The sequence below is a fragment of the Mobula birostris genome, chromosome 2, assembly GCF_030028105.1.
Source record: "Mobula birostris isolate sMobBir1 chromosome 2, sMobBir1.hap1, whole genome shotgun sequence".
NCBI classification, from domain to species: domain Eukaryota; kingdom Metazoa; phylum Chordata; class Chondrichthyes; order Myliobatiformes; family Myliobatidae; genus Mobula; species Mobula birostris.
This window is the reverse complement of record NC_092371.1, coordinates 134083904-134107792: the sequence shown is the minus strand read 5'-3', so window position 1 is coordinate 134107792 and position 23889 is coordinate 134083904. Positions and strand designations below refer to the sequence as shown.

The following is a 23889-nucleotide window of genomic DNA, read 5'->3' as shown; positions in this document are numbered from 1 at the left end:
AAGATTGATGGGGTTGCTCTGCGCCAACTGGCCTATAGTAATGTAGAAATGTGAGTTCAGTGAATAAGCTGAAGAAGCTATCACCACGACTCAATCTATGATTCTATAAGAGCTGGTTAATGGGATTGGTATAGGTAAGTATTAGATAGTCAGCATTTTCATGGTGGGGGAACATAGAGACATAGAGTCATTGGGATCTCTTCTAGTCCAGAGGTGACCTGTATAAGAGGGACAGGTTACTCCTAAACTGTAGGGGAACTGATATTCTGGTGAGCAGGTTTTATAGAGCTACCAAGGGTTTAAATTAGTTTGGCAGGACTTATGACGCAAAATAATAGTGTGGCAAATGAAAAAGCTGAGAAAATATCATAGTTAAAGCAAGCATGATCAATGGACAGGACAGGCAGGGAGAGGAAAGGGAGCAAGGCAGATCTGTTACATTAAACAGAATTCATTTTACTGCAGGAAGATTGACTGGTTAAAAAAAAAGAAATGAACTTAGGGCAGGGTTAGGTACTTGGAGCTGGGATATTATACCTATTATAGAAATATGGTTGAAGGACACAAGGTCTGGCAGTTGTTTCGGGGTATAAATGCTAGAGATGTGATAATAACTCAGGTAAGAGAAGAAGAGGATTAGAATCAGAAATCAGAATCAAGTTTAATATCATAGGCATACATTGCAACATTTGTTGTCATGTGGCAGCAGTACATTGCAATACATAATAAAAACTAGAAATTATATATATATATACACACAGTGGCATGCAAAAGTTTGGGCACCCCTGGTCAAAATTTCTGTTACTGTGAATAGCTAAGCAAGTAAAAGTTGACCTGATTTCCAAAAGGCATAAAGTTAAAGATGACACTTTTCTTTAATAGTTTAAGCAAGATTACTTTTTTACTTCCATCTTTTATAGTATCAAAATAACAAAAAAGGAAAAGGGCCCGATGCAAAAGTTTGGGCACCCTGCATGGTCAGTACTTAATAACACCCCCCTTGGCAAGTATCACAGCTTGTAAATGCTTTCTGTAGCCAGCTAAGAGTCTTTCAATTCTTATTTGGGGGATTTTCGCCCATTCTTCCTTGCAAAAGGCTTCTAGTTCTGTGAGATTCTTGAGCCCTCTTGTATGCACTGTTCTTTTGAGGTCTATCCACAGATTTTTGATGATGTTTAGGTCAGGGGACTGTGAGGACCATGGCAAAACCTTCAGCTTGTGCCTCTTGAGGATTTTTAAATTGTGGATTTTAAGGTGTGTTTAGGATCATTTAGAAGCCATCCTCTTTTCACCTTCAGCTTTTTTACAGACGGTGTGATGTTTGCTTCCAGAATTTGCTGGTATTTAATTGAATTCATTCTTCCCTTTACGAGTGAAATGTTCCCCGTGCTACTGGCTGCAAAACAAGCCCAAAGCATGATCGATCCACCCCCGTGCTTAACAGTTGGAGAGGTGTTCTTTTCATGAAATTCTGCACACTTTTTTTCTCCAAACATACCTTTGCTCAATGCAGCCAAAAAGTTCCATTTTAACTTCATCAGTCCACATGACTTGTTTCCAAAATGCATCAGGCTTGTTCAGATGTTCCTTTGCAAACTCCTGATGCTGAATTTTGTGGTGAGGATGCAGGAAACGTTTTCTATCAAGTCAAGTCAAGTTGCTTTTTATTGTCATTTTGACCATAAACTGCTGGTACAGTACACAGTAAAAATGAAACAACATTCCTCCAGGACTATGGTGCTACATGAAACAACACAAAACTACACTACACTAAGTGAGATAATACAAGGCTACACTAGACTATGTAAGACAACACAAAAACTACACTAGACCACAGACCTACACAGGACTACATAAAGTGCACAAAACGATGCAGGGCAGTACAATAAATAACAAACAAGACAATAGGCAGAGTAGAGGACAAATTACAATATAATAATAAATGATGTAGATATCAGTCTAGTCTCTGGGTATTAAGGAGTCTGATGGCTTGGGGGAAGAAACTGTTGCACAGTCTGGTTGTGAGAGCCTGAATGCTTCAGTACCTTTTGCCAGATGGCAGGAGGGAGAAGAGTTTATATGAGGGGTGCGTGGGGTCCTTCACAATGCTGTTGGCTTTACAGGTGCAGCGTGTACTGTAAATGTCTGTAATGGCGGGAAGAGAGACCCCGATGATCTTCTCAATTGATCTCACTATCCGCTGCAGGGTCTTGCGATCCGAGACGGTGCAATTCCTGAACCAGGCAGTGATGCAGCTGCTCAGGATGCTCTTGATATATCCTCTGTAGAATGTGATGAGCATGGGGGGTGGGAGATGTACTTGTCTCAGCCTTCGCAGAAAGTAGAGACGCTGCTGTGCTTTCTTGGCTATGGAGCTGGTGTTGAGGGACCAGGTGAGATTCTCCGCCAGGTGAACCCCAAGAAATTTGGTGATCTCAATGATCTTAATGGAGGAGCCATCAATGTTCAGCGGAGAGTGATCGCTCCGTGCTCTCTTGAAGTCAACAACCCTCTCTTTTGTTTTGTTCACATTCAGAGATAGGTTGTTGGCTCTGCACCATTCTGTTAGCTGCTGCACCTCCTCTCTGTATGCTGACTTGTCGTTCTTGCTGATGCAACCCACCATGGTCGTGTCATCGGCGAACTTGATGATGTGATTCAAGCTGTGTATTGCTGCACAGTCGTGAATCAGCAGAGTGAACAGCAGTGGACTGAGCACACAGCCCTGGGGGGCCCCCGTGCTCAGTGCGATGGTGTTGGAGATGCTGTTCCTGATCCAGACTGACTGAGGTCTCTCAATCAGGAAGTCTAGGATCCAGTTGCAGAGGGAGATGTTCAGGCCCAGCAGTTTCAGCTTTCCAGTCAGGTGCTGAGGAATGATTGTGTTGAACGCTGAACTGAAGTCTATAAACAGCATTTGAACATACGTGTCTTTTTTGTCCAGGTGGGTGATGGCCAGGTGGAGGGTGCTGGCTATGGCATCGTCTGTTGAACAGTTGGGATGATACGTGAACTGCAGGGGGTCCAGTGAAGGGGGCAGCAGGGTCTTGATGTGCCTCATGACGAGCCTCTAGAAACACTTCATGATGATAATAGTCATTGAGGCAGGACACTGAAGACTTCTTCAGCACGGAGACGATGGTGGTGGCCTTGAAGCACGTTGGAACGATGGCGCTGCTCAGGGGGGTGTTGAAGATGTCAGTGAGAACATCTGCCAGCTGGTCTGCACATCCTCTGAGCACTCTGCTAGGAGTATTGTCTGGTCCAGCAGCCTTCTGTGGGTTGACCCTGCATAGAGTTTTCCTCACGTCGGCCACGGTAAGACACAGCACCTGGTCATTGGGAGGAGGAGTGGTCTTCCTCGCCACCACATCATTTTCCGCGTCAAAGCAAGAGTAGAAGTTGTTCAACGCATCTGGGAAGGAGGCATCACCAGCTTCTTCTGATGACTCTTCCATGAAGGTCATATTTGTGCAGGTGTCGCTGCACAGTAGAACAGTGCACCACCACTCCAGAGTCTGCTAAATCTTCCTGAAGGTCGTTTGCAGTTAAACGGGGGTTTTGATTTGCCTTTCTAACAATCCTATGAGCAGTTCTCTCGGAAAGTTTTCTTGGTCTTCCAGACCTCAACTTGACCCCCACTGTTCCTGTTAACTGCCATTTCTTAATAACATTACGAACTGAGGAAATGGCTACCTGAAAACGCTTTGCTACCTTCTTATAGCCTTCTCCTGCTTTGTGGGCATCATTTATTTTAATTTTCAAAGTGCTAGGCAGCTACTTAGAGGAGCCCACGGCTGCTGATTGTTGGGACAAGGTTTGAGGAGTCAGGGTATTTATAAAGCTTTGAAATTTGCATCAGCTGGCCTTTCCTAACGATGACTGTGAACAAATCATAGCCCTAACAAGCTAATTAAGGTCTGAGACATTGGTGAAAGTTATCTGAAAGCTCAAATCTCTTGGGGTGCCCAAACTTTTGCATCATGCTCCTTTCCTTTTTTTCCGCTCTAAAATTGTACAAAACAAAAATAATACACTAATCTTAAAATGTTAAAAATAATGTTTCATCTTTAACTTTATGACTTTTGGAGATCAGTTCACCTTCTAGTCAACTATTCACAGTAACAGAAATTTTGACAGGGGTGCCCAAACTTTTGCATGCCACTGTGTGTGTGTGTGTGTGTGTATATATATATATATAATATATATATCTCACACACACACACACACACACACATACACAGTGCCTCAAAAAAGTATTCACTACCCTTGGAAGTTTTCATGTTTTATTGTTTTACTGCATTGAATTACAGGGATTTAATACGGCTTTTTAAAAAACTGATCAACAGAAAGACTCTTTTGTGTCAAAGTGAAAACAGATCTCTATAATGTCATCTAAATTAATCACAAAAATAAAACACAAAATAATTGATTGCATAAGTATTCACCGCTTTTAATATGACACACCAAATCATCACTGGTGCAGTAAAATGGAGATCTGTTTTTGGAGACCTGTGTGCAGTCAAAGCATTTCAATTGATTATAGTAAAGTTACCTGAATCTGGAAGGTCAAGGGCTGGTGAGTCAGTATCCTGGCAAAGTATACCATAAAGACAATAGAACACTCCAAACAACTCTGTGAAAAGGTTATTGCAAAGTACAAGTCAGGAGATGGATATAGGAAAATTTCCGAGTCATTGAACATTCCTTGGAGTACAGTACAGTTAAGTCAATCATCAAGAAATGGGAAGAATATGGCAGAGCTGTAAATCTGCCGAGAGCAGGCTGTCCTCAAAAACTGAGTGACCGTGAGGAAGACCACCAAAAGACCTTTAACAATTCTGGAGGAGTTACAAGCTTCAGTGGCTGAGATAGGAGAGACTGTACATACAACTGTTGCCTGGGACCTTCTCCAATCACAGCTTTATAGGAGAGTGGCAAATAGAGAGCCACTGTTGAAAAAAATTCACATGAAATCCCGCCTAGAGTTTGCCAGAAGTCAAGTGGGAGACTGAAGTCAGCTGGAAGAAGGTTCTATGGTCTGATGAAACCAAAATTGAGCTTTTTGGCTTTTGGACTAAATGCTAAGTTTGACATAAGCCAAACACCGCACTGCATCAAAAACACATCATTCCTAGTGTGAAGTATGGTGGTGTTTGCATCATGCTGTGGGGATGCTTCAGTGCAGCAAGCCCTGGAAGGCTTGTGAAGCTAGAGGGTAAAATGAATTCAGCAAAATATAGGGAAATCCTGGAGGGAAACCTGATGCAGTCTGCAAGAGAACTGCTATTTGGGAGAAGATTTGTTCTCCGGCAAGACAATGACACCATGCATAAAGCCAAAGCTACACAGGAATGGCTTAAAAACAACAAAGTTAATGTCCTGGAGTGGCCAAGTCAGAGTCCAGACCTCAATCCAATTGAGAATTTGTGGCTAGACTTGAAAAGGGCTATTCACGCATGATTCCCATGCAATCTGACAGAGCTTGAACAGTTTTGTAAAGAAGAATGGAGAAAAATTGCAGTGTCCAGATGTGCAAAGCTGATAGAGACCTATCTACACAGACTCAAGGCTGTACTTTCTGTCAAGTATGCCTCTATTAGATTCTGACTTGAAGAGGGTGAATACTTATGCAGTCAGTTATTTTGTGTTTTATATTTGTAATTCATTTAGATTACTTTGTAAAATCTGTTTTCACTTTGTTACAAAAGAATCTTTTTCTGTTGATCAGTGTCAAAAAAAGCCAAATTAATTCCATAGTGATTCAATTGTTTTAAATAATAAAACACGAAAACTTCCTTTCAGAAATACGATGGCAGAGGGGAAGTTGCTATTCCTGAATCATTGAGAGTGTGCCTTCAGGCTCGTATATCTCCTTCCGATAATAGCAATGAAAAGAGGACATGTCCTGTGTGATGGGGGTCCTTAATGATGGTTGCCGGCTTTTTGAGGCATCGCTCTTTGAAGATGTCTTGGATGCGGGGGACGCTAGTCCTATGATGCAATGGCTGAGTTCACAATATTCTGCAACTTATTTCGATCTTGTGCAGTGCTCCCCACCCCCCATATATATGAAAGAAAATAATGGTAGAACTTAGAGAGGATATTCCTCAGGGAGGCAGGGTTGAGGATGAAGTATTCGGTGAGGCGATATGGATAGAACTAAGAAAGATGAAAAGGGCGATCACTTTGATAGGATTGTACTAAAGGCAAATAGTTAAGTTGGTAATTTGGATTATTATTGTCACATATACCAAGATACAATGAGAAGCTTTTTTGCATGCCCAATGGAAGAAGGGGGTGATTAGGGAATGGTTGGATGGGAGATGTCTTTGATTATGTTGGCTGCTTTCTCAAGGTAGTATGATGTGTAGATAGAGTCAGCTGAGGGGAGATTGGTTTTCATGATGGACTGATCTGTGTTCGCAACCATGCAATTTCTTGTGGTCATTTTTTGCCATACCAAACTCTAGATAGAATGCTTTCTATGTTGCACCATTAGAAAAGAGTGAGCCATTCAGAGAGAAGGAGTCGGGGCAGTGGAGTTCCAATGCCCATACAACTGGCCAAGGTACAAAGTTGGATCGCTCTGGGTGCTGAGAAGAGAAGTCGGGGCAGAGGAGATCCGATGCCTGTACATCTGGCCTGTGTGTGAGGTTGGATTGCTCTGGACACCGAGAGGAGAAGTTGGGGCAGCGGAGTTCTGATGCCCATACAATTGGCCTGTGAGTGAGGTTGGATCAAGCTGATTTGAAGCGCTTGAGAGTGGCTTCGGGTTGGGTAGCGAAATCTGGGCCCGGAACGAGTTGCTGGGGGGCATACTCTATGCCTTGAGCCCTTCACAGTAACCAGGTCCGAGTGCAAGGTACAATCTGCTGTTTAGCCAATTTAAGTGTCGGCCCAGATTGGAGGCGAGAGCCAATTTCATTCACTCCTCTCTCCAGACTCAAAAGACGGTGTCAGGATCCAAGGTGAGAGCCAATTTCGCTCACTTTCTTTCTTCGATGGTCACTCTGCCTCCGTGGCGCTGAGGCTATGAAGACTGACCTGGCTGCTGTGCTTTATGCCCACCAATATGATGAATTGATGAACGAGGCTTTGGGCCTAATCTGGGCTGCCCCAGGGTTCAGATCTGAGGAGTCATTTTGGTTCAGGATGTTGTTATTTACTTCAATTGTTTGCATGATTTGTGTTTTTTTTTTCTCCTTACTCTTGCACATTGGTCTTTTTATTTTTATTTTTAATTTTTTCTTTAATTCGGTTCTTTTGGGGGTCCAGGACAAGCTATTGGTGAAATTTAGATCTGGAAACTTGAAGTTTTCAACAAACCCCACCTCAGCACCATTGATATACCTAGGGGCATGTACTCTGCCTTTTCCTGAAGTCAATGACAAAATGAAAGTCTTTTTAAAGCTAGTGGTAATCTCATATTGGAGTAGGGAGAGGTTAAAAATATTACACAAGGGAATTGGGAGGGCAAAAAAAGGTCATGACAGAGCCTTGTCTGATAAGGTAAATGAAAACTGTAAGAGATTCTCTGAGCATATTAAGAGCCAAAAGGGAGCTAGGGAAAGCATAGATCTCCTACGGATAAGTATGGTTGCCTATGTGCGGAGTCACAGGAAATGGATGATTTCTTAAATCAGTATTTCTCATCTATATTTACCTTGGAGAAGATTATGGAAGCTAAGGACATTTGGGGTAGAGAATAATGTTGTCTTCAAACATATCCATATTGCCAAAGAGAAAGTGCTAGAATTCTAAGAATACATATGGTGAATAAAACCCTGAAATTTGATGAAATGTATCCTTGGGACATTGTGGAAAGCAAGAAATGAAGTTGTTGAGGCTCTAGTAGAGATAGTTTTCATCCTTATCCATATGTGAAATACTGGAAGCCTTGAGGGTGGCTAACATTATGCTTTTATTTAAGAAGGTCTGCAAGGAAAAGCTAGGAACTACAGGCAAATGAGCCTAACATCAGTAGTGGGGTAGTTACTGGAAGGGATCCTAAGAGGAAAGTTCTACTTGCATTAGGGATGTGTGGTATGGCTTTGTGCAGAAAAATCATGGCTCATGAACTTTTTTCAGATATTTGAAGAGGTGATCAAATGGATTGGGTGGCAGGATGGAGATATGTCTCTACCAAAGGAGTTGTAAAGCGCTTCTCCCCTCCGCTAGCTTTCAGGTCACTCTTGGGCAAGGTATAGCACCTGCTCATCCCTCCCAGTCAGGGTTACATGAAGCCATGGGAGCAGGTGGTGGATGGTCGTGTGAGCGGCTAGTGCATATCATAGGTCCTGGTTATGCGACCACAGATGCCAGGCAGACTATCTCTGAAAGTATTGATAATGGCTGGGATCATGTGACTTGTCAAGATACTGCCCAGAAGAAGGCAATGGCAAACCAGTTCTGTGGAAAAATTTGCTAAATATAATCATAGTCATGTTTGATTATGCTGATGATCAAATAGATGATGAGAGAATGACAGTAGGTGTTGTGTACATGGACTTAAGCAGGACCTTTCATGAGGTCTCAAATGGCACATTAATCCAGAATATTAGATCACATAAGATCCAGTGCTAGCTAGACAATTGGATTCAAAATGACTTGGTGGTAGCCAGAGGGTGGTACTAGAGAGTTGTTTTCAGATTGGACTCTAGAGACCATTGGTGTTCCTTGGATTGATACTGAATCTTGTTATTTGTCATCTGTATTAAACATTTGGGAGAGAATGTAGTTGGCTGGTTTGTGGGTGACACCCAAATTGGTGGTATGGCAGAGAGTGAAGTGAAGAAGGTTATCTAAGATTAGAGCAGGATCTAGATCAACTGAGAAATTGGGCCTGGGATTAGTAGATGGAATTTAACTCTGACAAATGTGAAGTTTTCCATTTTGAGAATTTAAACCAGGCCAGGATTTACAGAGTAAACGGCAGGACTCTGGAGTGTGCAGTAGAACAGAGAGGCCTAAAGATACAAGTGCACAGTTCTCTGAAAGTGATGATACAGTTGAACAGGGTGTGGAAGAAGGTGTTTGGAATGCTTGCCTTCTTTGGGCAAGGCATTGAATGCAAGAGTTGGGCATCGTGTTACAGCTGTATAAGGCATTGATGAGACTACACCTGGAATATAGATGGCCTACCTATCAGAAAGATGTCATTAAGGTGAAAAGGGATTCACAAGTATGTTACTGGGACTGCAGGGCTTGAGTTTTCCATGGAACTCGATTGACTGAGGTTGATAAGGTGGATAGTCACAGTCTTTTACTCAGGGTGAGCTTTCTTGGCTATGGCATCTATGTGGTTTGACGGAGACAGGTTATTGGCAACACACATAAAAATTGCTGGTGAACGCAGCAGGCCAGGCAGCATCTATAGGAAGAGGTACAGTCGATGTTTCTGGCTATCTCTTCTTTCAGTTAGTCCTGACGAAGAGTCTCAGACAGAAACGTCGACTGTACCTCTTCCTATAGATGCTGCCTGTCCTGCTGCGTTCACCAGCAATTTTTATGTGTGTTGCTTGAAATTCCAGCATCTGCAGATTTCCTCGTGTTTACAGGTTGTTGGCAATGCCTTCTCATAGGAATTTGGAATTCTACTCTAAACCTCAATGCTGTTGATATAGACAGGAGCATGTTCACTGGCCCTCTTCCTTAATTCAATGGCTAGTTCTTTTATTTTGCTGACATTAAAGGAAAATTTGTTGTCATAACATAATGTTATTAAGATCTCTATCTCCTTCCTGTACTCTGACACATTATTTGAGATGAGGCCCACAATTGTTGCACCGTCTGCAAACTTGTAAATGGAGTTAGAGCAGAATATGACCGTGTAGTCATGAATCACTAAAAAAGTGTTCAGATACTTCGTTGTACTGTTTATTGTGCCAATGAATGTTGGATTGTTACCATGTGCATTAAATATATGTGTCTTTAACTGCCTCCTTTCATTTCAGAAAAATTCTGACATTTTAAAAAACCCTCGGGGCATATCTGTTGTGCGAATGTACAATAAACTTGCATATGTATTGGTCAAGTTTGAAGTATTACACTTTAAGATCTGGTCAAAAGAAACTTCAAAAATTCAATACAGTAAGTGCCTTGTTCATTTTGATTGTCATGCAGCTATATTCTGTTAAGTTGAACGTGTGGCATATATTATAGGAATGAAGGCTAGAAATTGTGTCATTATCTTTCAATGGCATTAAAATAGCTTTATGGTTCACTGTGGGATATCATTACTACCCTTTCATGGCAGCAGTCCTGCCTTTTAAAAATGTGCACTACTGCCATTAAATTGCGTTAAAAGAGCATTGGCACACGGAGGCATCAGTGCTCTCAGATTCAATTATGACTTTCAGGTGTTGCCTCTGTGTAATTTATACCTTCTTACAGCTGTGTCAGTGTCCTAGTGTTCACTGGTTTCTTTCCCCATGTCAATGTCTTCCTGGTTGTAGGTTGAGTTGCTACACTTAATTAGCTCTACTTGAAGGATGGTAGCAGGAGAGTACAGTGGTGTGAATGGGGAAGTTAATGGTGAATGCATTATTAAATACTTTAGTGGAGATTGGTGCTTCATTGTTGGTGATGTTATAGAGGGACAATGACCCACTTCCATGCTGTATGAGTCTATGACTAATACTGCTTGATAAAGTCTACCACAATGCAAACAATAGTCTTCCACCTTCTGCAGACATTGTAAGTGAATGACCGGATACCACTGTTTGAGTGTTGATTCAATAAAAGAGTTAGTAAAGGTTAAATTTTCAATGAAGAAATGCAATTTTTTTTGGGTTGTGAATGATACTAAAGTAGATGGTATCATAGCCAATGAAGAATGTTATCAAAATTACAATGGTTTCTTTGTCAGCAAGTGAGTAGGCAAAGGAGAGACAAATTCAATGTGAAAAGTCCTGACGAAGGGTCTCGGCCTGAAACGTCGACTGCACCTCTTCCTACAGATGCTGCCTGGCCTGCTGCGTTCACCAGCAACTTTGATGTGTGTTGCTTGAATTTCCAGCATCTGCAGAATTCCTGTTGTTCAATGTGAAAAGTGTTGCATTTTCAGAAGTCAAACCAGGGTGAGACATACAATGAATGGCAGTGCCCTGAGGTGTGTTTTGGAACAGAGGGACCTAGGATTACAAGTAGATAGTTTTCTGAAAGTGATGTCACAGATAGTTAGGGTGGATGAAAAAGACATTACATTCTGCAGGCTGGTCTTTATCAGTCAGGGCATTAAGTATAGAAGTTGGGACATTATGTTGCAGTTGTACAAAGCACAGGTGAGGTGCACTTAGTCATAGAGTAATATTGCAGGGAGGCAGGCCCTTTGACTCAACTCCTAATGCTGACCATTGTGCTGACTAAGCTAGTCTCATTTGCCAAATAGAAAGAACAATTACTAAAAGTAGAGGGGGAGGATACTAGTTCAGTAGGATCTTTGAATTTAATGATATTTTGGGAGCTCATTGTGTGTACGGGTGTTCATAAGTCATGTGTTTTTCACCCATGGATGACATGTACTATTAAATGTTTCTCCTTCCCTGATACTGAACTATAACCTGCTTCTCTAACAATGTCTATTGCTTCAAAATTGTTTACCTCGGAAGATGCCCACTCTACTTATGTATCAAAGTGTACAGTACATACATTACTGCCTACATTTGGGATTCTTATTACTGTTTCATAGAATCTAATAAATAAGAGGGGCTTATGATGTAATAGTTAACCCATATACCTCCTAGAGATGGATATTTTGAATTCAGAGTATTTGACTTGTATATTTATAATTCCAATGGAACTTGCCTTTCAGCACAACTATATCGAATATAAAATTATTTAATTTCATTCCAAGTTGTAGTTACATGTTTGAATACACTAAATTTATTTTTTGTACAGTCATCCATGGACCTCTTTTAAAACGAGATCCAGACACTGGGATAATGCAATTGAACTTCGATCACAGAATTTTTGAGCTACTTCGAGAGACCAAATGTATGTTAAAGATGGGCCTGGATGTACCAGAGACAGCTAGATGTTTGCTGAAGTCTGAAAATATATTGAAATCTAATCATGACTGTTTGGAGGTAGGTTTTGGTAATTCCTTATAATAATTATACTAGATGCATGAATAAAATTGCAGTTTCTGCAAATATGCTGCAGGTTGCAATCCTTCTCGTGATTGCAGAAAAGACATTTTTCAAATTTATTAAACCTGTTTACAGGAGAAGCAGAGATATTTTAAAGCATTAGTACTGAATTGTCACTGTATTTCAAAATTAGGATCAGGTTTATTATCACCGGCATGTGTTGTGACATTTGTTAACAGCATCAGCAGTGCAATGCAATAAATGACAACATAGAAAGAAAAAAATAAGTAAATCAATTACAAGCTGTTCCTGAATTGCTGAGTGTGTGACTTCAGGCTTTTGTACCTCCTTCCTGACAGTAACACGAAAAGATGCATGCCCTGGGTGGTGTGGGATATTAATAATGGATGTCACCTTTCTGAGACACCGCTCCTTGAAAATGTCTTGAATACTATGGAGGCTAGTACCCAAGATGGAGCTGACTAATTTTACAACTTTCTGTAGCTTTCAGTCCTGTGCACCCCCCCCCCCTGCAATACTAGACAGCGATGTAGCCTATCAGAATGCTGTCCACGGTACATCTATCGAAGTCTTCTAGTGTTTTAGGTGACAAGCCAAATCTCTTCAAGCTCCTAATGAAATACAGCCGCCGTGTTGCCTTCTTTATAATTGAGTCAATATGCTGGGACCAGGTTAGGTCCTCTGTGACCTTGACACCCAGGAACTTGAAATTGCTCACTCTTTCTACTTCTGATCCCTCTATGAGGATTGGTTTATTTTCCCTCGTCTTATATTTCCTGAAGTCTTCAATCAGCTCTTTCATTTTACTGACATTGAGTGCAAGGTTAGCTACTTCACCACGCAACCAACTGGTATATCTCACTCCAATATGACCTCTCATCCTCATCTGTGATTCTACCAACAATGGTTGTATACCTAACCACACAGTCCTGGGCGTAGAGGAGGAAGAGCACTGGACTAAGCAAACACCCCTGTGGTGCAGCAGTGTTGATTGTCAGAGAGGAGGAGGTATTATCACCAATCTGCACAGATTGTGGCCTCTGTTAATGCAGAGGGAGTTCAGAGGCCCAACTTCTATAACATCAATTAGGACTGTGGGAATGATGGTGTTAAACGCTGAGCTATAGTCAATGAACAGCATTCTGACATAGGTGTTTGTATTGTCCAAGTTTTCCACACTTGGTAGTGTGGAGGAGCAGAGGGATCTGGGGGTACATGTCCACAGATCCCTGAAAGTTGCCTCACAGGTGGATCGGATAGTTAAGAAAGCTTATGGGGTGTTAGCTTTCATAAGTCGAGGGATAGAGTTTAAGAGTCGCGATGTAATGATGCAGCTCTATAAAACTCTGGTTAGGCCACACTTGGAGTACTGTGTCCAGTTCTGGTCGCCTCACTATAGGAAGGATGTGGAAGGATTGAAAAAGGTACAGAGGAGATTTACCGGGATGCTGCCTGGTTTAGAGAGCATGCATTATGATCAGAGATTAAGGGAGCTAGGGCTTTATTCTTTGGAGAGAAGGAGGATGAGAGGAGACATGATAGAGGTGTACAAGATAATAAGAGGAATAGATAGAGTGGATAGCCAGTGCCTCTTCCCCAGTGCACCACTGCTCAATACAAGAGGACATGGCTTTAAGGTAAGGGGTGGGAAGTTCAAGGGGATTATTAGAGGAAGGGTTTTTACTCGGAGAGTGGTTGGTGCGTGGAATGCACTGCATGAGTCAGTGGTGGAGGCAGATACAGTAGTGAAATTTAAGAGACTACTAGACAGGTATATGGAGGAATTTAAGGTGGTGGGTTATATGGGGGGCAGGGTTTGAGGGTCGGCACAACATTGTGGGCCAAAGGGCCTGTACTGTGCTGTACTATTCTATATTCTATGTTCTATGTAACTAAGAGGGATGATGAGGGTAGGACAGAGAATGTTCTCTGTATAGTCTTTAGTAAAACCTTTGACAAGGTGCTAGGCGATGAATCGTCAGGTGTTAAATCTCTTGGTGGATCAGTATTTTGGAGATAGTGACCACAACTCCCTGCCTTTACCGTAGGATTGGATAGGGATAGGAGAGTATGGGAAAGTATTAACTGTGGGAGGGGGAATTATGGTGCTATTAGGCAGGAACTTGGAGCATAAATTGGGAATGGATATACTCAGGGAAATGCACAACAGAATTGTGGACATTATTCAGGGAGCATTTGTATGGGGTTTTGTAGAGGTTTGTCCCAGTGAGGCCACTACACCACCAGTCCTCAAAGGAAATTTGGGCCAAGACCCTTCATCAGAACTAGAGAAAATAAAACCTATCTAGTCCATGCTGAACTATTATTCTTCCTAGTCCCATCAACCTGCCCTTGGAGCATAGCCCTCCATACATCTACCATCCATGTACTTATCCAAATTTCTCTTAAATGTTGAAATCAAGTCTTCAGTCAACTCGTGCATGCTGCCTAAGTTGCCTAACTAAGCTAGTCCCATTTGCCCCACTCTTCTCAAAGCCCATGCGCCTTCTCCCTGTGTACAAACAGAAACTGTGTACAAACTGTACAGAAAGATGTACAGTCCTATTATGCGGAAATAGATGAGCTTCTATGCAACTGCTTTGAATTCGTAGACTAGTCCATATTCAGGGGCCCATGAGCCAATTTAAGTGAGTATATCAACACCATTGCAGACTTCATAATTAAGTGTATAGAGCACTGCGTACCAAAGTCATCAAATCAGGTGTTTTTTTTTCGCAACTGGAAACCATGAATGAAATGAGAGATTTGCTCCCTTCTGAAGTCCAAGTCTGCAGTATTCAAATCGGGTGACTCTAACCTGTTCAGGAAATAGAGGTGTGACCTTCGTACAAGAAATTGAGGTATGACCTAGAACAAAGAAAGATGGTTCAGGTAGTTGGAGTCAATCATTTCAGTCACAGTACATCTCTGCAGGAATCCTCAGGGCCAACCACCTTCAATTCCTTCAATTATAAGGTCAGAAGTAGGGGTGGGTTTTGTTGATCTTACAATGTTGAACACTATTCTCAGCTCTTCAGAAAATTAAGCAGTCCACAACAAAATGCAGAAAAGCCTGAATAGTATCCAGGTCTGATGCGATAGATGGAAAGTAACATTCATGCCACACAAATGCCACAAACTCCCATTTCATCTTAGTCCACCTCATTGAACATCAAATACCAGAGGACATATGTTTAAGGTGAGAGGGATAAAATTTAAAAGAAATTTGTGAGGCAATTTTTATTTTCATACGGAGTGGCAGGGGCCTTTAACACACTGTCTGAGGAAGTGGTAGAAGTGGATATGACAGCAACATTTAAAGGGCTCTTAGACAGACACGTAAATAGGCAGAAACAGAGGGACACATGTAATAAGATAACGTTAGTTTAGATTAGCTTCATGGTTGAAGCAGGCATGGTGGTTTGAAGGGCATGTTCTTGTGGTGTGTGCTGTTTTGTTCTACAAACCCCATTTCCAGAAAAGTTGGGATATTTTCCAAAATGCAATAAAAACAAAAATCTGTGATATGTTAATTCACGTGAACCTTTATTTAACCGACAAAAGTACAAAGAAAAGATTTTCAATAGTTTTACTGACCAACTTAATTGTATTTTGTAAATATACACAAATTTAGAATTTAATGGCTGCAGCACACTCAACAAAAGTTGGGACAGAGTTAAAATAAGATTGAAAAGTGCACAGAATATTCAAGTAACACCGGTTTGGAAGACTCCACATCAAGCAGGCTAATTAGTAGCAGGTGAAGTATCATGACTGGGTATAAAAGTAGCGTCCATCAAAGGCTCAGTCTTTGCAAGCAAGGATGGGTTGTGGCTCACCCCTTTGTGCCAAAATTCGTGAAAGAATTGTTAGTTCAAAAGGAACATTTCTCAACTCAAGATTTCAGAGAATTTAGGTCTTTCAACATCTACAGTACATAATATTGTGAAAAGATTCAGAGAATTCAGAGACATCTCAGTGCGTAAAGGTCGGAAACCACTGTTGAATGTACGTGATCTTCGAGCCCTCAGGCGGCACTGTCTAAGAAACCATCATGCTACTGTGACAATTATAGCCACCTGGGCTCAGAGTACTTCGGAAAACCATTGTCACTCAACACAGTCTGTCGCTGCATCCAGAAATGCAACTTGAAACTGTATTACGCAAGGAGGAAGCCATACATCAACTCTATGCAGAAACGCTGGCAAGTTCTCTGGGCCCGAGCTCAGCTCAGATGGACCGAAAGACTGTGGAACTGTGTGCTGTGGTCAGATGAGTCCACATTTCAGCTAGTTTTCAGAAAAAACGGGCGTCGAGTTCTCCGTGCCAAAGATGAAAACGACCATCCAGATTGTTATCAGTGAGAGGTGAAAAAGCCAGCATCTGTGATGGTATGGGGGTACATCAGTGCCCACGGCATGGGTGAGTTGCATGCATGTGAAGGTACCATTGACTCTGAGGCGTATATTAGGATTTTAGAGAGACAAATGTTGCCATCAAGGCGACGTCTCTTCCCCGGACGTCCATGCTTATTTCAGCAGGACAATGCCAGACCACATTCTGCACGGGCTACAACAGCGTGGCTTTGTAGACACAGAGTGCGTGTGCTTGACTGGCCTGCTGCCAGTCCAGATCTATCTCCTATTGAAAATGTATGGCGCATCATGAAGAGGAGAATCAAACGGAGACCACGGACTGTCGAGCAGCTGAAGTCTTATATCAAGCAAGAATGGACAAAATTTCCAATTGCAAATCTACTACAATTAGTATCCTCAGTTCCAAAATGATTTAAAAGTGTTATTAAAAGGACAGGTGATGTAACACAATGGTAAACATGCCTCTGTCCCAACTTTTGTTGAGTGTGTTGCAGCCATCAAATTCTAAATTTGTGTATGTTTAAAAAATACAATTAAGTTGGTCAGTAAAACTATTGAAAATCTTTTCTTTGTACTTTTGTCAGTTAAATAAAAGTTCACGTGAATGAACATACCACAGATTTTTGTTTTTATTGCATTTTGGAAAATATTCCAACTTTTCTGGAAATGGAGTTTGTAGTTCTGTGAATCTGCATCATAGCTCTTCCACTTGAGAGAAAGGAAAATTATTTTGTTTGCCTTTTAATTTCCATATTTTCAAATTATATTTTAATGATCTATGTCTAAAGGCTCCCCTAACTACCTACTCCATCCCCCAATGTTATGATATTTAGAAAGTTGTCTTTTATTTTAAATTCTATGGATGAAATGATAGTTGCGAATGTATATGTTTGCCAAAGATCAGCTCTTCAAATAACTTGTTAATAGCATATGTTTTCACTTGCATTTCTTACATTGCCAGATACCTTTTTATTTTTGGAAACATTTGATAACAAGTATTCTATATTGTTGCCAATATTGTTAATAAGTAAAAATTTGAATGAGTAATAGCAAAAGTAAAAGAAGATAATGCAGTTGAAGGATTTCTAGAAGCTTTTAAAATAACTAACAAATTCAGGAATATAGGATGGTGTTTGAAAATGGTATACGATCAGGTTTACGCTTGATTGAGGCTGGAGTAGGCTCTAAGGACAAGGTAGCCGACTGCTTATATTTCTACTGTTCCTGCGTAATATGTTCTTAAAACTGCCAGTAGTACTAATAGAGACCATAGCTTGGCTTCAGTCGCAAGATGACTGTCTTCTTAAACACACTAATGCACCTGTCATATTTTTTGTTTGTCAAGGTGAAGCAGGAAAAAAATCAATTTGTTGTTCTATGTATGAGTGCTCTTCCATGCACTGCTCTTTCCCAATAGCTGCTCTGTGATGTAAAACAAAGACATATTATTTGATTGATAGCACAAAATTGGCAGAAACAACTTGGAGCAGAAAGAGTAAATTTTCAGTCTTTGTAAAGCAATAAAAATAGCAACAAGCAGCCAGAAGTAATTAGTCAGCAAGAATTTATATTATTGTGTGATATCTTTAAAATATTTTTAAAAAGTAGCCTTCACGATGGCTAGCATCATAACATGGTATGAAATGAAAATGAGAATTCATCAGGAGATATGTATTAATTTTGGAGATAATTTCTGCACATAATACAGTTGTTATCTCCTTACACAAACTGGCCAGTGACACACAAAGGATGTCATTTTCTGCTTTGGTAGTCCATTTAACATATTTAATTTAGACACAAGTGCTTGTATTGCTTACAGACTTTTGCATTCTCTCAGATTAAGAAACAGCATAAATTGGAGTTAATGGCATCGAGAAAAATACTGTATCCACAGCTAATTTAATAGTGAAGTGTCTGTTTAAATATCATTGTTTAGAATAGACATGGACTCAAATTAGTGTTGATGGCTAGAAAGAAAATAAATTTGCATATTAAAGCTTTTGTTCATGTCTTTTACCATGAATAGGCTATACTTCATAAATTTGAAAGAGTATGCCAAGAAATGCCTGCTGAGTACACATCATTGATAACTCCAAAAACTAATAAAGTAAGTATTAAATTCAGAATGTAAGAGACAAATTTTCATTATATTTGTTCCCTTACTGTCCCAATTAATGAATATTGGTAAACAAAATGGATTGGATTGCATTCGCTCTGTCACAATCCTTGAAGCCATGCTATCTACTGCAACCCATGTGCTTTCTGTGAAGTCTACTGGATTAAAGTGGTGGTATAGGTTCCCAATCACAAAAACAATCATGAGTGGTTCAAGCTGTAGCCTATTATCATAGGCATACATACATGGTATAAATGTTGTGAAAATTAGCTTTTTTTGCAGCAGTAGCACACATTACGAATATGGCAAACGTAAGATAACATAAACTTAAATTAACATAAATTATACAAATAAGACAAAAAAAAATGGTATTTGTGCCATTTGACGGGGAGATTTGGCATAGTAGTAATTACCACTGAATCAGTAATCCAAAGACACAATTATAAGCTAGGGACTTGAGTTCAAATCTCACCAGGGCAGATGATGAATTTGAATTCATTGAAAATATTTGATGATCATGAAACCATGTTAATTGTTGTAAAAACTCATCTGGTTCACTATTGTCCTTTAGGGAAGGAATCCCACCGTCCTTACCTGGTTTGGCCTATATGTGACTCCAGACCCACAGCAATGTGGTTGATTCCTAAATGCCCTCTGAAATGGCTTAGCAAGCCATTCACTTGTATCCGATCGCTAAAAAGAAAATAATAAGGAATGAACCTGGACGGATAACCTAGCATCGACCTAGACACTGGAAACGACAATGGCAAAACCAGCCCTGTTGACCCTGCAAAGTCCTCCTTCCTAACATCTGGGGATTTGTGCCAAAGTTGGGAGAGCTGTCTCACAGACTAGTCCAGCAAAAGCCTGACATAGTTATACTGACAGAATCATACCTTACAGTTAACATTCCGGACTCCACCATACCATTCCTGAGTACTTACTGTCTCACCAGCAGGACTGACCTAGCAGAGGTGTTGGCATAGCGGTATACAGTAGAAAGGGAGTGCCCTTGCAACTCCCAACATCAACTCTGGACCGCTTGAAGTCTTGTGGCACCAGGTTAAACATGGGCAAGGAAACCTGCTGCGGATTACCACGTACCGTCCTCCCTCAGCTGATGAATCAGTACTTCCCCATGTTGAGCAGCACTTGGAGGAGGCATTGAGAGTGGCTAGGGCACAAAATGTACTCTCAGTGGGGGACTTCAATGTCCATCACCAAGAGCGGCTCAGTAGTACCACCACAGACTGAGCTGATTGGGTCCTACTGGACATAGCTACTATATTGGGACTACAGCAGGTGGTGAGGGAACCAACAAGAGGGAAAAACATACCTGACCTCATTCTCACCAACCTGCCTGCCGTGGAAGCATCTGTCCATGAGAGCATTGGTAGAAGTGGCCACCGCACAATATTTGTGGAGACTAAATCCCATCTTCATATTGAAGAAACCTTCCACCAAATTGTGTGGCACTATCACCATGCTAAGTGAGATGGACTTTGAACAGATTTAGCAGAAGACTGGGCATCTATGAGACGCTGTGGGCAATCAGCAGCTGCAGAATTGTACTCAACTACATTCTGTAACCCCATAGCCCGGCATATCTCCCACTCTAACATTACCACCAGGCCAAGGGATCAACCTTGGTTCAATAAAAAGTGCAGGAGGGTATGCCGAGAACAACACCAGGCATACCTCAATATGAGGAGTCATCCTGATGAAGCCACAATACAGGACTACTTGCATGCCAAACCCCGTAAGTAGCAAGTAATATAGCTAAGTGGTCCCACAAACAGCAAATCAGATCTAAGCTCTGTAGTCCTGCCACATCCAGCCGTGAATGGTGGTGGACAATCTAACAAATCACTGGAGGAGGAGGCTCCACAAGTATCCCCATCCTTAATGATAGAGGAGCCCAGCATACCTATGCTTAAGATAAGGCTGAGGCATTTGCATCACTCTTCAGTCCTAAGTGCTGAGAAGATGATCCAGCTTGGTCTCCTCCCGAAGTCCACAGCATCCCAGATGTCATTATGCAGCCAATCCGATTCACTCCACATGATATCAAGAAACAACTGAAAGCATTGGATTCAGCAAAGGCTATGGACCTAGACAAAAGCCGGGCAATAGTCCTGATGGCCTGTGCTCCAGAACTTGTCGGGCCACTAGCCAAGCTGTTCCAGTACAGCTACAACACTGGCATTTACCCAGCAATGTGGAAAATTGCCCAGGTCTGTCCTGTACACCAGAAACAGAACAAGTCCAGCCCATCCATTTACCATCCTATCAGCCTGCTCTCAATCATCAAAGTAATAGAAGGATCATCCACAGTGCTATCATGCATCTCCTACTCAGCAATAATCTGCTTACAGATGCCTAGTTTGGGTTCCATCAAGGCCACTGATCTCCTGACCTGATCACCTTCTTGGTCCAAACAGAGATCAAAGAGTTAAATGCCAGAGGTGAGATGAGAGTGATAGCCCTCGACATGAAGGCAGCATTTGATGAAGTATGGCATCAAGGTGTCCTAGCTAAAATGGAGTCAATGGGAATTAGGGGGAAACCCCTCCACTGGTTGGAGTCATACCTGACACAAAGGAAGATGGTTGCGGTGGTTGGATGTCAATTATCTCATCCTCAGGACATCACTGCAGGAGTTCCTCAGGGAAATGTCCTCGGACCAATCATCTTCAGCTGCTTCATCAGTGAACTTCCTTCTGTCATAAGGTCAGAAGCAGGGATGTTCACAGATGATTGCACAATATTCTGCACCATTTGTGACTCCTCAGATAGTGAAGCAGTTCACACCCAGATGCAGCAGGACCTGGACAATATCCAGGCTTGGGCTGACAAGCGGCAAGTAACATTCGAGCCATGCAAGTACCAGGCAATCACCATCTCCAGCAAGAGAGGGTCTAACCATCACCTCTTGATATTCAATAGCATCACTATCACTGAATCCCCTACTATCAACATCTTGGGGGGTTACCATTGAGAGGAAACTGAACTGGCCTATCCATATAAACACCGTGGAAACCAGAAAGGTCAAAGGCTAGGAATCCTGCGGCGGTCACCTCCTGACTCCCCACAGCCTGTCCACCATGTACAAGGCTCAGGTCAGGAGTGTAATGGAATACCTACCACTCGCCCAGATGAGTGCAACTCCATCAATACTCAGGAAGTTTGACACCATCCAATACAAGGCAGCCCACTTAATTGGTACCCCTTCCACAAGCATCCAATCCCTCCAACATCGACAAACGATTACAGCAGTGTATACTATCTACAAGATGCACTACAACAACACACCATAGTTCCTGAGGTAGCACCTTCTAGACCCACGACCCAACAATCTAGAACGACAAGAACAGCAGATACCTGGGAACACCACCACTTGGAAATCTCCCTCCAAGTCACTCACCATCCTGACTTGGAAACATCACTGTTCCTTCATTGTTGCTGTGTCAAAATCATGGAATTCCCTCCCTAACAGTACTGTGGATGTACCTACACCTCAGGGACTGCAGTGGTTCAAAAAGGCAGCTCATTACCACCTTCTCAAGGGCAACTAGGATGGCCAATAAATGCTGGCTTAGCTGGCGATGCCCACATCCCATAAAAATTAATAAAGTTTTTAAAAAATTGAGAGAGAGAGAAAAGATATATAGTCTAAGGTTAGGACTTTTCAGGTCATTTCAAGTACCTGATGGCACTGGGGAAGAAGCTGCTGTTGAACCTTGAGGTGTGGGACTTCAGGCTCCTGTACCTTCAGCCTGATAGCAGCATTGAGAGGAAGGTATGTCCTGTATGGTAGATGTCCCTGATGATGGATGTTGACTACCTGAGATATCACCTCTTTTAGATGTCTTCAATAGTGGGGAGAGTTGTATGATTGATGGAAGTATAACCTCTTGAATTGCTATGTATTATAGTTTCCATACTAGGCTATGAGAAAATCACTCAGAACACTTTCCATTGTTGGAGTTTATCAGAGTCTTTCATGATGTACCGAATCTCCTTAAACTTCTAAGAAGTTAGAGACATGGTTAGACCTGCTTCATGGCTGTATCTATGTGCTGGCCCAGGATAAGTGCGATGTTAACAGTCAGGAACTTGAAGCTCCAAGGTTCAAAGGTTCATTTTACTATCAAAATATTTATGCAGAATACAGCTCTGTAATTTGCTTTCTCCAGGTAGCCATAGAATACAGAAAGCCATATAAGTAGTTGAAAGAAAGATATCAAAGATATCGATTAACCCCACATGAAAAGAAAAAGAAACAAAATCTCGCAAACCCCAAACCTTTCCATTGCACAGAAACTAACTGATCACCCAACTCCCAGCCCACCAATCTGCAACAGGAAAGAATAGGCAAGAACATGAAAAAAAACATAGAATTGAAAGAAGCCAATATGAGCTACAGTTAGTTTGAGCTACATTCCAATCCATAAATATCAGAATTTTGATAACATCTCAGAGTATCAGCACCCAGCAGCCCCTCCGACGGCAACGACTTGAACTAGTGGTTCCTCCAATGACAGCAACTTGAACCAGCAGCCCTTCCGATGGCAACAACTAGAACCAGAGGCCCCTTTGATGGCAGTGACCTGAACCAGCAGCCCCTCTGAGGGAAACAACTCACCGGAGGGAAGCTGCTCACCTTTTCCACCTCAGATTGTTCAATGAGGACAAAATGTTGACTACCCCTTCCTGAAGACCAGATTCAATTCCATTGTTTTTTGATATTAAGTATAAGGTTGTTGTTGCAATACCATTTAAGCAGATGAACTCTCACTCTTGTATGCTGCCTCATCACCATCCATGATTCTACCTTCAACAATAGTGTAATTGTTAAATTGGTAGATGATGTCGGAGCTATGCTTAGCCACACTGTTACCGCCAGGGCGTTAAGCAGACAGCCCTGAGGAGGGCATTAATATTGATGGTCAGTGAGGAGAAATGGTTTGCACTCATTGTGGTCTCTCCCAAGAATCCAATTGTAGAGGAAGGTACAGAGGCCCAGGTCTTAGAGACTGAAGATAAGTTTCAAGGGATGATGGTGTTGAACATTAAGTATGTGCTGCATGTGCTCTGGTTGTCCAGATTTTCCAGAGCAGAGTGGAGAGCCAGTGAGATAGTGTCTTCTATAGACCTGTTACAGTGATAGGGAAATGAAGTTGGTCCAGGTCCTTACTGAGGCAGGAGTTGATTCAAACTATAATGAATCTCTCAAAGTACTTCATTACAGTGGGCGTACCATGTGTGATCAGGTGGTAGTGTT

General features: G+C 41.7%; 1 protein-coding gene across 1 annotated transcript in view; it reads left to right on the top strand.

Moving 5' to 3' along the window:
• The window catches only part of LOC140210901 (dynein axonemal heavy chain 8-like), a 1093299-nt gene that overhangs the window by 168912 nt on the left and 900498 nt on the right, over positions 1–23889 (top strand). Inside the window, exons 16-18 of the mRNA XM_072280167.1 lie at positions 9957–10092; positions 11902–12089; positions 18516–18596. Of these exons, the coding sequence (XP_072136268.1) occupies positions 9957–10092; positions 11902–12089; positions 18516–18596 (405 nt within the window). The remainder of the gene's footprint in view (positions 1–9956; positions 10093–11901; positions 12090–18515; positions 18597–23889) is intronic.